Here is a 13,946-nt window from a genome sequence, read left to right on the forward strand (position 1 = left end):
CTTTTTGCATACTACTTTAAAACATGCATACAGTATTGTCAACATAACATGTATATAATCACTGCTTTGTTGTTGAAGCAAATGAGGCAAGAATTCAGTACTGTGCTAAGATCCTGAATGATATGATAATACTTGAGAGTACTTCTGCTAATCTTTTGCTATCATTGTCTAATCTCTTCAAAAATTTATTGCCTTTTGTTCTCTGAAACTGTCCATTTCCATTGAAGTCCAGGCAATACATATTTTCTGACAAAAGAGCAAACAGAAAGCTAAAATTTGTGTTACTACCTAAACACTGAGCTCTCATCCCGTGTTCTCCTTCCATTTTTTCACAGCTTTGCAATGATACCTCAACCCTGGCATGTAGAATCCTGCATCTGCTTCTATCAACTCTGCAAACACTTCTATTTCTGCACCAAACTGGAATGAACTACTAACTCTCACCATTCAAAATGGGAAAGCATGCAGAACATGGATGAAGGCAGACTTTCCTTGTAAAAGATTCTTACCAAGAGCAGCAACAGCTGCCTCAAAACCAAGCTCTTCATCTCCAGGCATTTCATTATTCCAATTACGGCTTGGGGGTCTAGAGCCTGTAGGAGAAACCACTGAAAGAAGACAATCGAATTAGTGTTCATCTTTCAAAGCTAAGGCTTCAAAGCAAAAGACATTTCTGAGAGCTTTCTGAATTTGCAGAGCTTCCTGTGGTCCTATTCTTAGCCTCATACCAGTTTCAAGACCACAGCACCTTACAGGGCTTTCTTCCTATTTCTCTCTCTAAACTCAGAAGGCTCCAAACCAGTATATTGCCAAGTCAGTCTTCTAATCCCAGGTTGCTGCGTTCTTTTTATATTCTAGATTTATAATAGATATAACCAGTGTAAAAGCAGCAAAGTCAGTAATTTATAACTATTTTACAAACACACAGAGTGCTGAAATGTTTTAAGTGTGCAGTTGTTTTCAAATGTAGGCAGAAGGAGAAACTGTTCCACTGGGGAACAAAATATCTTTAAAACAATGTAGAGGCAAGTGCAAGCAACAGAACATGAAGAATTAAACTTTGGTTGTTCTTATACAAAAGACAGGTTCCCTTTGAAAATCCCTCAAGACCTGGCATCTCAGAATATGCCCTGCATACACTCAGGCCAATGCTGTCAGTACCTGGAGTGCATAGGACATCAAATATAAAGCTTGCCAACATCAGAGGCAGGACAGGACGGTAATCACACAAGGTCCCTTCTCGCAGTTCTTCAGCTCTTCCTCGAATAGTGTTCATCTCATTGGTGCCTAAGGGAATCTTCTTCAAGAGGGCTGCAATCTCAGATTCCTGATAAGCCAGCTTCACCTGGTAGTATCCACAAGGAAACAGAATAAAAACTGTCAACAGCACACCATTCTCCCCTATACATAAAGTACAGCAATAGCTTTTATTAGTTTATTAAATGATAGCAGTGTTTACCAGCCTAGCCACCATTACCATTCTGTCCACAATGAAAACAGGTTTTCAAATCTTGCTTCAAATGATAGTCTTGCTTCATATTTATACACAAATTTTTTTACTCAAATGATGACTTCTCAGCTGCATACAGAAAAAACGCATCAGCTCTCATAAGAACATCAGCAGAAGTATCTGACTGGATAGGCCAGTAGAAAAGGTAGTTAATTGTAATTGTACAAAGAAAGGATGCTATGTTAAGTGATACACCCATATGAGACACCAGAGACTGATTAGCAGAAGAAAGGGCACAGTTGCAGCACACATGCCATCAGGATGAAGACATTTAACTGCTCTGTGCCTGTATTCTCTGCATTCTTAACATATGAAAGCAATACTTTTCTTTTAGGTACCAAGTGACTACCAAACTCATAATCTTCTAATCAGACCATAAGAAGTACAGATAGTTAGTGGAATAATTGTAGTTGGTGGATAACTAGCAACAATACACACTCTAAGGGGATGAACAATCCTGCAGTGAAAAGCAAGGTAGCTGTAATTACACAGACATGGTCTTCATGGTACACTTTTTTCAAAACAGGAATCCTCACAGTAATCAAGGAGTGTCCAAAATAATATGCTTGTACAGTACATATGCTTGCTTGCCAGTAAATGAGGTATCAGCAAAAGCAACAATTTTCAAACAGATAACAATTGCACCAATTCACCGTAAGGAATAATTTTCAAACCATTTCTCTAATGCAAATATGGATATTTACAAATGACTTTGTTTTCCCTACATTAGCAAAGCAAAATGAAAACATATTTAAGATAAGAACAAGACTGTTCTTATCCAAATAATACATTCATAAAAGATTTTTTACTCATTTAAATATTTTCAGACCTATAGCTTCATGTGAAATCAAAGACCTGTTGATACCTGAGGTCTGAGATTCCTATCAGTGAAGGTAATAACAGCTGAAGCAACATTGCTAATAATTTTTTTAGGAGATCAACACATCATAATGGGATGTGCACTCAATTGATTTAGTTCTATTGCAATCCATTTTAAGAAAACATAAAAAAGCACAACCAAACTTCAAAGACGGAAATTTAAACCATGTGAGTAAACACATTCCAAGAGATCAACATTATGGATACTGTCTTTTTGAGATATTTCATTACCTCTAGAGCCTTGGTAGAGGCAGGTGGTCTCTGCAGCTCCAGAGCAAACATTCCTATTCGGAAGGCCAGGTTGTGATACTCCAGCCGCTCACTCAAGACAGTCAGCAAGAAAGCAGCTTTAGACAAGGTGTTGGTTGCCATCCATGTCTGCTTGCTGGTTGACACCTTGTTCTTTTTGCCCTGTTTGAGAGGGAATTTGTCACAGGACACTTTCCTAAACATCGTAAATGACTCTATGCTTGTCCTCTTACCCTTTGCAGTAATTATAGACAGGAGTAAGAATAAAATACACTTAAATTTTGTTCCTTCTTCTGAGGAATCTCCAATTTCAGTGGTTACCACTGAACATCACTGCTTCCCCTATGTCACTGCAGCACAACACAGTGAAAGAGCTGGCCTGTGGACAATACACATGTTCCCTATTGGACGGATGCCGTGCGGGCAGATGTCACACGCCCGTGCCTTCCAAAGGAACCCTTCTATACAACAAACACTACATAGTGTCACTACAAATGAGTTCCCAGAAATTTATTCTTATGTCCAACCTCTTATCCTGAAACAGCAAAACTACTGACATTTCCAGTGATGTGCACTATGAAATAGGAGACTAAGGTTTTGGAGAGAATCACAAGAAACAGGATCACCTGCACAGAGCTGCACTAACATCAAGACTACTGCTGGTTGCTGCCATCTCTCTACCTTAGTTGGTGGCTGCTCCACTTTGAGATCTGGAGGGTTGGCCAGTAGGTCCCTGGCAAGCTCTACAGTCAAGCGGCAAGCCTCGTTACTGTATCCGTGTGCATACAGTGCCTCTGCACAGGCAAACAGGATCTGCAAGGAGGGACAGATGGTCATGTTCCAACCACACCACCCCGACCTGGAGTTAGCCTGCTCGAACCACTTGTCACAAAAACTGCAAGCACAATCCACTACTAACTTCAGCAGCAGGTATTCTCAGACTCCTGCTTGTCTAATCCTTCACCACCACTCCTTGAAGCACTCCCCAAAAAGTCTTTTCTTACATGATCAAGTCCCATCCTCTCTCCAAGTGCTATGAGATCAGAGAATAGCTCAAAAAATATTAAACTTCAAATTACCACTGTTTCCATGCATTGCCATTTGGCTGCTTGGTTTTATAGGTGCAATCTCTAAGCACATTTTGGGGTTATTACAGGAATAAGACACAGTTTATTTAGACTGCTTCTCCTTTCCAAAGAACTTCTGCTTAAATGGTTGGATTTAAACTTTTATTTCTGAGCATGTCTGAGTCTCATTTTTAATTTTGGATAATTTTTGCCTTTTCCAAGGGTGAGACTAGGTGAAAAGCACACACTGTTTTGTCTACATTTGTAAATCCTGGAGCGTGAGATGGGACTAAATAAAACTGGGACACACTTGATGTTAGCACAGAAACAAGGAATCAAACTTGTGGGAAGCAGACATATGCTACCACTGCATTAAGCTTGTAGATACCTAATGACACAGTTAGTGATCACCACATTTTAAGTAAGCACTTGATTTAACAACATCCTAGGTTAAGTGTGACAGCTATGAGGATGGTGAGACCGTGATTTACACAACATAGGAAACTGCGAAACAGCATTTTGAACTAGATTCAACTCACCTCCATCCGGTTCTCCTGTTCCAGAGGCTTTATACCAGCAAATATATCCTGCTCTTCTTCAATTCCCCCTTCAGCTTTGTCATCATCTTCCTTGGTTACCTCTTGTGGATTCAGATAGTATACCTGATAATCATCTTCCTCTTCTCCATCATCCCCTCCCCCTGCTGCACCATTTTCTCCCACTTCTTCTGGCTTCAGACTCACACCACCAGAGTTCTCATCTGCAGAAGGTAGGTCATCATCACCACTACCCATCTCCCCCATAGGATCCTTGGGGGGTTTCTTGGCCATGGAACTGCTCCTGAGAGTAGGCTCAGGTCCCTCAGAGAAGTACACTCCACCATCCTCCTCAAAGGCATCCCTGTAGCTCCTGCTCAGTGGACTTTCTGTAAAACTGAAGGTATTGCTGGCTTCTGCCCCCAGTGCCAAGCTGCTGTCATCCAGGCTCATCTCTGCCAAGTCTGGCTCCAGAGAGCTGTCCTCACTGCTCATACGGCGTTTTCCACTATGTTTACTGGTCACGCCTTTGCTCACTGGCAGCTTTGCTTTGCTCACTGCAGTCTTATAGACAGCTTTATCCCCTTCTGCTGAGAGCCGCCTCAGAACCCTCTGCGGTGTTTCAGAGACAACTTTGCGCTTCCCAGTGAGCTCTTTTGGCCGCACCGCCGGCTCCTGGGACGAGGGCCGCAGCCTGTCCCCAGGCTGCAGACACGGTCCCCCGGGCTCCTGGCTGTGGGTCCTGCCAGCCTCACAGGCACTTTCTGCACACTGCAACCGGCAGCTCCTCTGTTGGATGGCCTTCACCCAACAGAATGAGTTCTTCTTGTCAGTGCTGCTATATGTAATCCCAGGAATGGGATAAGCTTCCTCCCAACTGAAGTAACAGGCTTCTACAGCTGGCTTGAAACCTTGGAAGAGCTTCTCCAGTGATTTCTTGTGCTGACCCCTTTTAACATTATCTATGACTTTCAGCTGCCACTGTCTGAGCTGTGAGCAAAGATCCCTGCGCCTAAGAGAAGAAAGGGGACAGGTTAGGAAGCAGTCACAAAAAGCACCTGCAACAAACTACTACTTAACCCACAGAACACTTCCTTCCTTTGGCCAGAAACATCATCTGCTGAATCTTCTAATAAGAAGACAGGCTGAAAAAAGCAAACAGCTATATTAACAACTGAGTTGTAGACAGGTTCATGATCCAGAAACAAAACATGAACATGACCAACATGAAAGCACAATACAAACTGGGAGGTTTAAAACAAAATACTGTCTGCCCTTTTTGCTTATGTGCTCTAAATAAGGTGTTAGTGATTTGAGTCTCAGCAGTCTCAGATGAGTGAGATGAGTCTCAGAGCCACAGTTCCATGGGGAACTGCCCTTGGAAACACTCATAAAACAGTTTGCAGCAGCTGTGAAACAGCCATGTGAATAACTCCAGTTAAGACATTCACAAGTACAACCTAAATAGCCTACTGGGAAGCACAATGACAGACAGGACCACCTAATCTCCCTCCCAGGCATTTCCCTCTTTACCCTAATGTGCCTATATAGAGGCCAACAATTTAATTTAAGCTTTAGCAGGGTGTCCTCAGGAGAATAAACTGTTGCAAATCATAGGGACAGCAATAATTGATGTTCAAGTAACTCTGAAGCAGCAGCAAGCTGGCAGGACTGCATAGACTCATGTTACACAGATAGTCCCATGCCCCCATATTACTATGGGAAGAACAAAACAGTTCTGCATTTTCCAGCTTCAAATCTCACATATGGCCTACACACTTGAGCAAAATAGTCTAAATGGTGATCTAGTTCAAGAGAAAAAGACATTGCTAGAAATTTCACCAGGTGTCTCAATCAACTGCCATTCTGTTTCTGCCACACATTTCTGATGTATAACCCCAACACTCAAATCCTATCAAACTTCCTAATAAAAGCAAAAGGACAAGAAAACAAAATAAAAATTGAAGTGACCCGATTTAGGTGCAAAGGGTATTGGGACAAAAGGGACTAAATGAAATTGACTACTTATATTTGTCCACTTCAGAAATTAATTAAGCGGGAAACATACTGGTTAAGGACATGATTTTCAGAAGGAAAAAGGAGCAGGAACTACTTGGGAAGGGTAACATAAGGATGAGAATCTGTGAAGTCTCCTTGTGATTCCCTGTAAGGATTGGGAAGCACAAGAAGAGGGTCCTTGGAGACTATTCAAGCACCAAGAGTATAGGTAATCAAGGAGGAGCATTTCAATTATTCATTACCTTGAACAGGAGATCTAAGCAAATCTGAACTGCATCAAGTAACTCAAATGCGAATATAGATAACACAACTTCACACGTTATTAAAATACTTTATGCTTCATATGTTATTAATACTTTATGCTTCATATGTTATTTAAATACTTTATGTTTTTTCTGTGTGATTTGATTGATGTTTGTGTTTATTTTAAGCGTCATTCCCAGTTTCCTACAGTTTTTGTCTTTAACTCCTATACTTAGCTACTTCATATTGTAAACTGTACAAGACAGAAAATGCATCCACTTTAATGTCCCTGATATGCCTTTCATAGGGCATTTTATTAATGTTACACAATTCAGAGAAAGCAAATCCTGTTAACGCATAATTGTTCTGAAATTACCATCCTGTTTTCATTTGTTCTGAGAAACTTCTGAGAATTTATAGCACATTAAACTAATCTAATACATTTTATACACCACATTCTGTGGACAAGATGTACAAAACAAACTATTACGAAGTCAACCACAGGATCTCAACAGGAGCTCTCAGTACCTCCTCTGCTATTCAACTGGTGCTAAATAAAGATGGCAGTGACTTACCAGAGCACAACGTAGTTTAGAAATCTGCAGAAGCCACACAATTTTTTCTCAGACAATTGAAAACACTGACTGAAAATCATATACTGGTGACACTGTTTACCAATACATTGCAGAGAACAACTCCCTAAGAGCACAGAAAGTAAGAACTGGTTTATCTTGAAATACACAATAGTGAATGATCGGGCTAAACAGAATTCCATTAAAATGATGAATGGTTAAATATAGAAACCTTTAAAATTAATTGGTAGCTGGTGCTATCATTCAAAGAAATGTTCTCCACTGGGACACTAAAATGCAGAATTACACCCATATGTAAGAAAGGACACTCAGAAAACAAATTAGTCACACTACTTGATGTTGGTAAAAGTAAGCAGTAATAGCAATTAAAGTAATTACAGTGCTTTAAGTGTAACATAGCACATAGTCCAGAAGGACTAATGGTTGAACAGGTATTGAGGTAATGATACAAACACAAGAAATCTACAGGATGAAACTCTTTAGTGTGGTTGACTATCACAGAAATTAAAGAGAGACAGGAACTGATTCAGGAGCTCACCTCTGTGGACTAATAGTTGGGTCGAGGACAGCCAGCCTCCAAAGAACCACCATCTCATCACACATGCTTGCACAAGCATGAGCAGCTACTTCTGACTGGCCATTGCTGCGTCCTGTGTGCCCACTGGCACTGCTGTGTGACGCAGATGTTCGCACACTGTACCACCAGCCAGTTATCTGCAGAAGAAAAGGTTCAGTGAAGCTGTGTTGTGGCCAGTATCTCATCTCCTGCTCTCACTTTATCTCATAAGCTCAAGGAAACAGGATCTGTAGTTAATACCAGGTTTTCCTTTGACTCCAAAATAATTATGACCACTAAAGCAGTATTAGCTTGTGAGAACTAAGGGCCTCAAAATTTCTCTGGTTAGAAGGCATGTGCCCAAAGAACAAAACACTCACTGGACATTTGCTTCCTAGAGGTCTTCACACTTGGAGAGACAAAGTAAACAAATGTGATAAATGGAGCATTTCCTTTCCATTCCTAAAGTCGAGGAATAAGCAATAAGGAAACTTATACCACAATTTATATTACAGACTGAGGTCAAAGTCCTGAACCATCCAAAAAAACCAGCTTTTTCTAATATTATTTTGACAAAATAAAGTACTGCTTCAATCCACCAAAAGATATCTTCCGTGAAGATAACAAAAGAATCTGAGATTCTATCACTTAACATATATATTGTAAATATAAATTTATATATTTAGTTTTTATCAGCATGACAGCTCACACATGACACGCTTTGTTTAAAAAAAAAAAAACAGAAACAGAACAACTGTTAGATAAATCACCTTGATTGGGAAGAAATCAAATCAAATATGCTGAACAAAAGAACTCAGACTCTACATATTCATGGTAGAAGAACTGAGGCATTTGGGGAATACAGTGTTACCAGGACATCACTAAATCAGAACAAGAGCAAACTGTAAGATCCTTTCAGTGTGGAGAAGCACCTGCCTACAATGCACATAGGCTATTAAAATAATTGTATTCAGCCATGGGCTGTATAGACACAAAGCACCAGTTACTGGCTCTGCCTTGTTCCCCAAAACATCCCTGCAGTCCAAGCAGAGATACCTGCTCATAGTTGAGACACTGGTCAGTCAGAATCTCCAGCAAAGGAGCTGCATTGCTATCCCGCCTCTTAAACATCTCGCGCACAATGGAAAGCAAGTTCCAGATTCCTTCAGGTTCTCTTCCTCGCAGGGGACGCAGCAGACAAGCCCACTCAGCAGCAGCTGGTGGCTCGGTGGAAGACAGATACATTGAATTCACATCACTGTATACAAAGCAGAAGAATAAGGAGAAAAATTTAAATCAAGCACCGTCATAGAAAATCCTGAGTATAATCTACATCCAGAAATACATTTGCCCTTCAATGGCACAAACACGAGTAACCTAAAAGACAGAATGCATAATGAGCTAAAGAACACCACACAAGCAAAATATTGTACAAATACAGTCTGCTCTACTGAAATAACACTGCAGAAGCTACACAAAAATACAATCCAGAAGAGTGACCATGAAACTGAGCATCCTTCAGTCCAAAGCATACAGGCTGTATGGTGAATGAATTTACAGATCCCATGAATGTCACATTTTCCCTTCAATGGGAAACAGCTTACCTGAAAACAACAGGAGTAGGTCCACAGAATTTATGAAGGGTTTTCTTTATGTTGTCACTGAGAGTAGATTCATCTAAGTACCAGGTGCTTTGATCTGATGCAGAAGGTCCAGCAGTGGGATCTTACAAATGAAAAACACATTTACAGTCGGCAAGCTTTGAAGATCCTTTATGTGCCCAACCACAGAGTACACAGGCAGTGCTACCCAAGTTATTTCACCCATTGCTGAACACCCTATTCAGAATTATCCTTAAATGTTACCATAACATTATCTTCAACATTAAAAACATTAAATTAGCAGATTCTTCTTGACCAGAAGGGTAATGCAACACTAAAATAAGAATGCTCTAACATCTCTGGTAACCAACACTTATGTAAGCTACTCCAAATCCCAGCTAGCCCAGTCTAGTGTTGTAAACAGTCCCGTTTTAAGCAGGAACTTGGGAAACGTCCCCTCCAATCGACATTCCCAGGAGTCTATACTTAATACCAAATTTTAAAAATTGGTATTTTAAATACCAATTTTCTAACTTTTGTTAGAAAGTGCATCGCCTGATGCTCCCTTCCTCTGCAAGCACTCTGAGGTGCCTCTTGTTGTGCCATATATACATGTAGGTGCCAATACTCATCCCTTTTCCTCTATTTCCATCTGTAATCTAAGCTACCAGGTAACAAATCAATTCAGAAACCAGAAGCAGTGGAATAATTCTCTTCCTATCTGTGATACAGATTGCTGAAATGAGAAGTATTAAAATTACCTGGGGCACCACACACTGTGTTGATGGCAGTAGACTGGGAAGATAACAACTCATCCAGCAAGCGCTGAGCTGTTGGAAGAATCTGAAAACATGAAGCAAACTTTCAATATACACAGTATTTCTTATGCTGCTATAACCACCTAAAGATCATTACTGAAGCACTCTGGCAATTTCAAGAGTATGGAATACAGAGCTACGTTTTCAGAAAGGACGACAGAGGGTGCTAAAGATCACACAACAGCCACCAGCTGCAACACCTCTCTCAAAGCCAATGAAAGGCTCACTTTCGGCAGTCACACCCTAAGAAGAAAGCAAAAGCATCACAATTTATTAACTCGCCTCTCATTTCTTGAGGAATAGGAGCCTACAGAAAGTAGATACAGCAACTAATTTTGAGAGTTAGGGAAGCCACTGCTGTCAATGTCATCATTTTCCTGCACTTCAAAAGATCTTTACTTCTTGTTCCTAAATAATTTGTCTAAAACCCAAGCAAATGGGAGCAGGGGAGCAAACTATAAAATACATGTACACATAATTTTTGGGCTAGACTTTATCTTATTTACCATCCAGTTAGCAAAGGGATTCAGTAGTAGATTAATGCAATTTCAGCACTAAACTACTCATAACTTCTGGACCAGGTCAGAGCATAAGCAGAGAAGGTTCACACTGATTGTAAAATCCTACATAGATATAACCTTAAAATGCTATTTTTGAAAGAAAAATGCACAGTAGAAAGAGTTTTTTCCCCCTACACTAAGTCCACTAAGTCTGAAAGTGTAGATCCATTTAGCCTTTAGTATGTATGCACAGAACACACAAATTGTTAATCCACATAATTAGCATTAAAATTACTTGCAACAGAATGTCTGATACACCCCATCTCTCCATACAAAAGCTGAGGTAAAAGATCACTCTTACTGTAAACAAAGGCACATTCAGTACACCTGTACTTGCAAATATACTACAGATACATCTCAAACAGATGGAAGAAAAAAACGCTTCATAAGGATATTTTGCATTTCAATCACCTAAAGAAACAAATTCAGCATTAAGCTATTTTGTACTGTTTTCCCACTATTTTAAAAAAATGCACAACTTTCGGCAGTGTCATTGCTTAAGGTTGAAGTACCAGGGACCTGCAGTTACTCTCCTTCAGTCTTTTCTGCTAAGATATTCATGCTTAATTGGAATAGGAATACTGGCTTCATAAGGGGAAATAGCTCTTGGGCAAAGAACTAGGTAATGAATTCCAGCTGCTTTTCCATGATTTTCCTAGATACAGACAACACCTCCTACAGAGATTCTGAAAAGCATCTAGCTGCATTCCTACAAACCATCATTCTCTTACACACGGAAGTAATTCAGCATTATAATACTGCATCATGTCATTCACAAACTGGAAATAAGGATAAAATAAAATCGTGTGTACAGCCCACTCTAATTCTATGCCATGTAGTCAAAATATGGGGTCCCAAGGAATTAGAGTATCTACCTCCACCCAGAAATCCTGAAGACCAGGAATAAGACTGTTGAAAGAATTTGGGGCACACCTTGCCTTTTTGAAGGAACTACACAACATAGGTTAAGACATATCTCCCAATAAACCCCAAATTTTTCTTTTTTTTGGGAAGCATTTATCAGATTATATGGCAAAATTGTAATAATTAATTAATCCAGATGTCCCTGATGTACAGCTGGTACATGTGACCAAAGGAGAAATAAACCCTGCAGAAAGGAGCAGACAGACAAAGAATATCTGAAAGCAAACATGCCAACTCACATGCCATTCAGGAAACAACCATTACTACTACTAGCCTTTCAAAGCCCTCCCCTATTAAGCACCAGACTGCACCATATAGCTTAGTCTGAAGAGAGAAAAAAAGCTTTGCCGATTACATAATGCAGCAAGAAGCACACACTACTGGCACTCATCTCTCAGCAACAAAAAAAGCAGCATTTTTTATCACTTTCAAATTATACAATTTCTCTATTTCCCCTCATAAGAAGATTAGTATTTCTGTAGGAAATTTATAGGATATTTTAGCAATAGAATATCATAGTGTCCTAAGCACAGCACCATAAGATGAATTTTAGGCACATGCTTCCAGTAATCTAACTCCTACTTAAGAAGAGTGTGTTACAAATGTAACAGACACCCATGCAGGCAGTTTTTCTCAATCTCCTTTAGCTGAACCAGCATAAAAAAGTTGCCAAACCCTTGTAATTCTAAAGCAGCCATTTCACAATCACTTGGGTATTCTTGTCTATTTTGTGCAAACATTTTAGGCAGATGATACAAATGACCTGACCCTGAACAAAACAGATATTTAAGGAATGAGGGAGCAGACTTAGCCTTTGACTAAAAAAAAGTCATGTCTATTATACTGAATGATTCTTATGAATCACCAAGAAGCTACACTGAGGGAAGACAAAAGGTGACCAGTTAGGTGCATTAGAAAGTGCCCACTTAAGGCACTCTCTCTTAGTTCTCTCCACTTAGCTAACCAAACGCACAAAAAAGAAAAGCCGATTTGGGCTGACCTAAGTTTTCAACAATCATGAACTGATTTACTGTGTTTGATCTTTCACAAGCTTAGCAGATATTCATGCTGATATGAATAGCCACCACTCTTCTTTCTCCTTTTAAGAGACTTCTAATATTTCACTTGGCAATAGACAATTGTCGAATAATAGAATAGCAAAACTGAAAAAAGCAAGAACTGAACGCCTTCCCGGCAGCTCACAACTGAATAGCATAACTGGTTATTTTGCAGCAAAAGACCTCACACAAATTGACCCAGAATAAAGATAACTGCATTTAACAAGTTGTCAGTCAGATGATGGCCCCCCACTTACCTGTTGTGGAAGTTCACTGATTAGGTACTGAGCAAATTTTTGCAACTGGTCTCTTTGTAGCCGAGACAAAGACTCAGAAACAGGTGCTCGTAAGCACACTGCAGATGCCTGAAGAAAGAAAAGGAGACACAAACTACCATCAATGAAGCTGTGTCCACCAAACCGAAGAAGTGTCACAACACTTGCTATGCTGATGCATACCATGCTTGGTCTTGATGGCCAATTATTTTTTCTCTGAAATTATGTAGCATGTTGCAGATAAGATGCAAATAAGCTGTCTAGGCTTTATAAAAACGGGTTTTAAGGGCTTTTTCAAGGAAACTCATGTAACAGCTGTGCTTAAGATCTGTTGTTGCTAGCAATTGCACAAATACTGGCAGAGACTTCACAAACAAACCTCTAAAATAGGACATTATCCTTTAAGCTTCTGGCAAACGAACCAGCTCTGTGGGGGACTGTTTCACAGAATCACCACCATCTTATTTATCTCTTTATAGTTTCTTAATTCAGTCTAAAATCTCTTTCCATATCTTAGAACAAATTAAATTATAAAAAAACTTCACTACTAGCTTCTTAACCTTTTTCACTCTACATAACAAAAATGTCCCACTTAAAATTTAACCTGTACACAGTCAATTAGTTTGATAATAAAGACACTTCTGATATTGTCTTGTCTACATAGAGCAATATACCTTCACATGTAACTTGCTAGTGTCAAAAGTCAGCTTATACAAACACAAAAATACTTCCACTGTCACTTTTCAGGTTGAGAAAGGATTGGAAACAAAAGAATGATTTTTACCTTACACAGGGTCCAAACTTTGAGTGTAAATAATATAAATGACAATTTCTTTTTTAGCCTCATTGTCCATATCCACCTTTTAAAACTAAAACTAAAAATTCAAAGCAGAACCTCAGCTGTCCAGTCCTAAATACAGAAAGTATACCAATATTCTGATTATTTCACAAGAGTATAAATTTAAGCCAATTACACTTGTCCATTGGCTTGTACAAGCTTCAGCAGGTTATTAGAACTTAAAGAATCTAGAGTTGATCATAAGCATATTAGCTGTAAA

General features: G+C 39.5%; 1 protein-coding gene across 2 annotated transcripts in view; it reads right to left on the reverse strand.

Annotated features, from left to right (window-relative positions):
• The window catches only part of ZSWIM8 (zinc finger SWIM-type containing 8), a 52,610-nt gene that overhangs the window by 13,767 nt on the left and 24,897 nt on the right, over positions 1-13,946 (reverse strand). For both annotated transcript variants that reach the window (XM_009087455.4, XM_018910925.3), the window contains exons 5-14: positions 12,871-12,978; positions 10,015-10,096; positions 9,257-9,377; positions 8,709-8,910; positions 7,635-7,810; positions 4,245-5,253; positions 3,320-3,451; positions 2,621-2,800; positions 1,162-1,345; positions 510-608 (exon numbers count right to left, since the gene is read on the reverse strand). In XM_009087455.4, coding sequence (XP_009085703.1) covers positions 510-608; positions 1,162-1,345; positions 2,621-2,800; positions 3,320-3,451; positions 4,245-5,253; positions 7,635-7,810; positions 8,709-8,910; positions 9,257-9,377; positions 10,015-10,096; positions 12,871-12,978 — 2,293 coding nt within the window. The remainder of the gene's footprint in view (positions 1-509; positions 609-1,161; positions 1,346-2,620; positions 2,801-3,319; positions 3,452-4,244; positions 5,254-7,634; positions 7,811-8,708; positions 8,911-9,256; positions 9,378-10,014; positions 10,097-12,870; positions 12,979-13,946) is intronic.

Source organism: Serinus canaria, chromosome 6, assembly GCF_022539315.1.
Source record: "Serinus canaria isolate serCan28SL12 chromosome 6, serCan2020, whole genome shotgun sequence".
NCBI classification, from domain to species: domain Eukaryota; kingdom Metazoa; phylum Chordata; class Aves; order Passeriformes; family Fringillidae; genus Serinus; species Serinus canaria.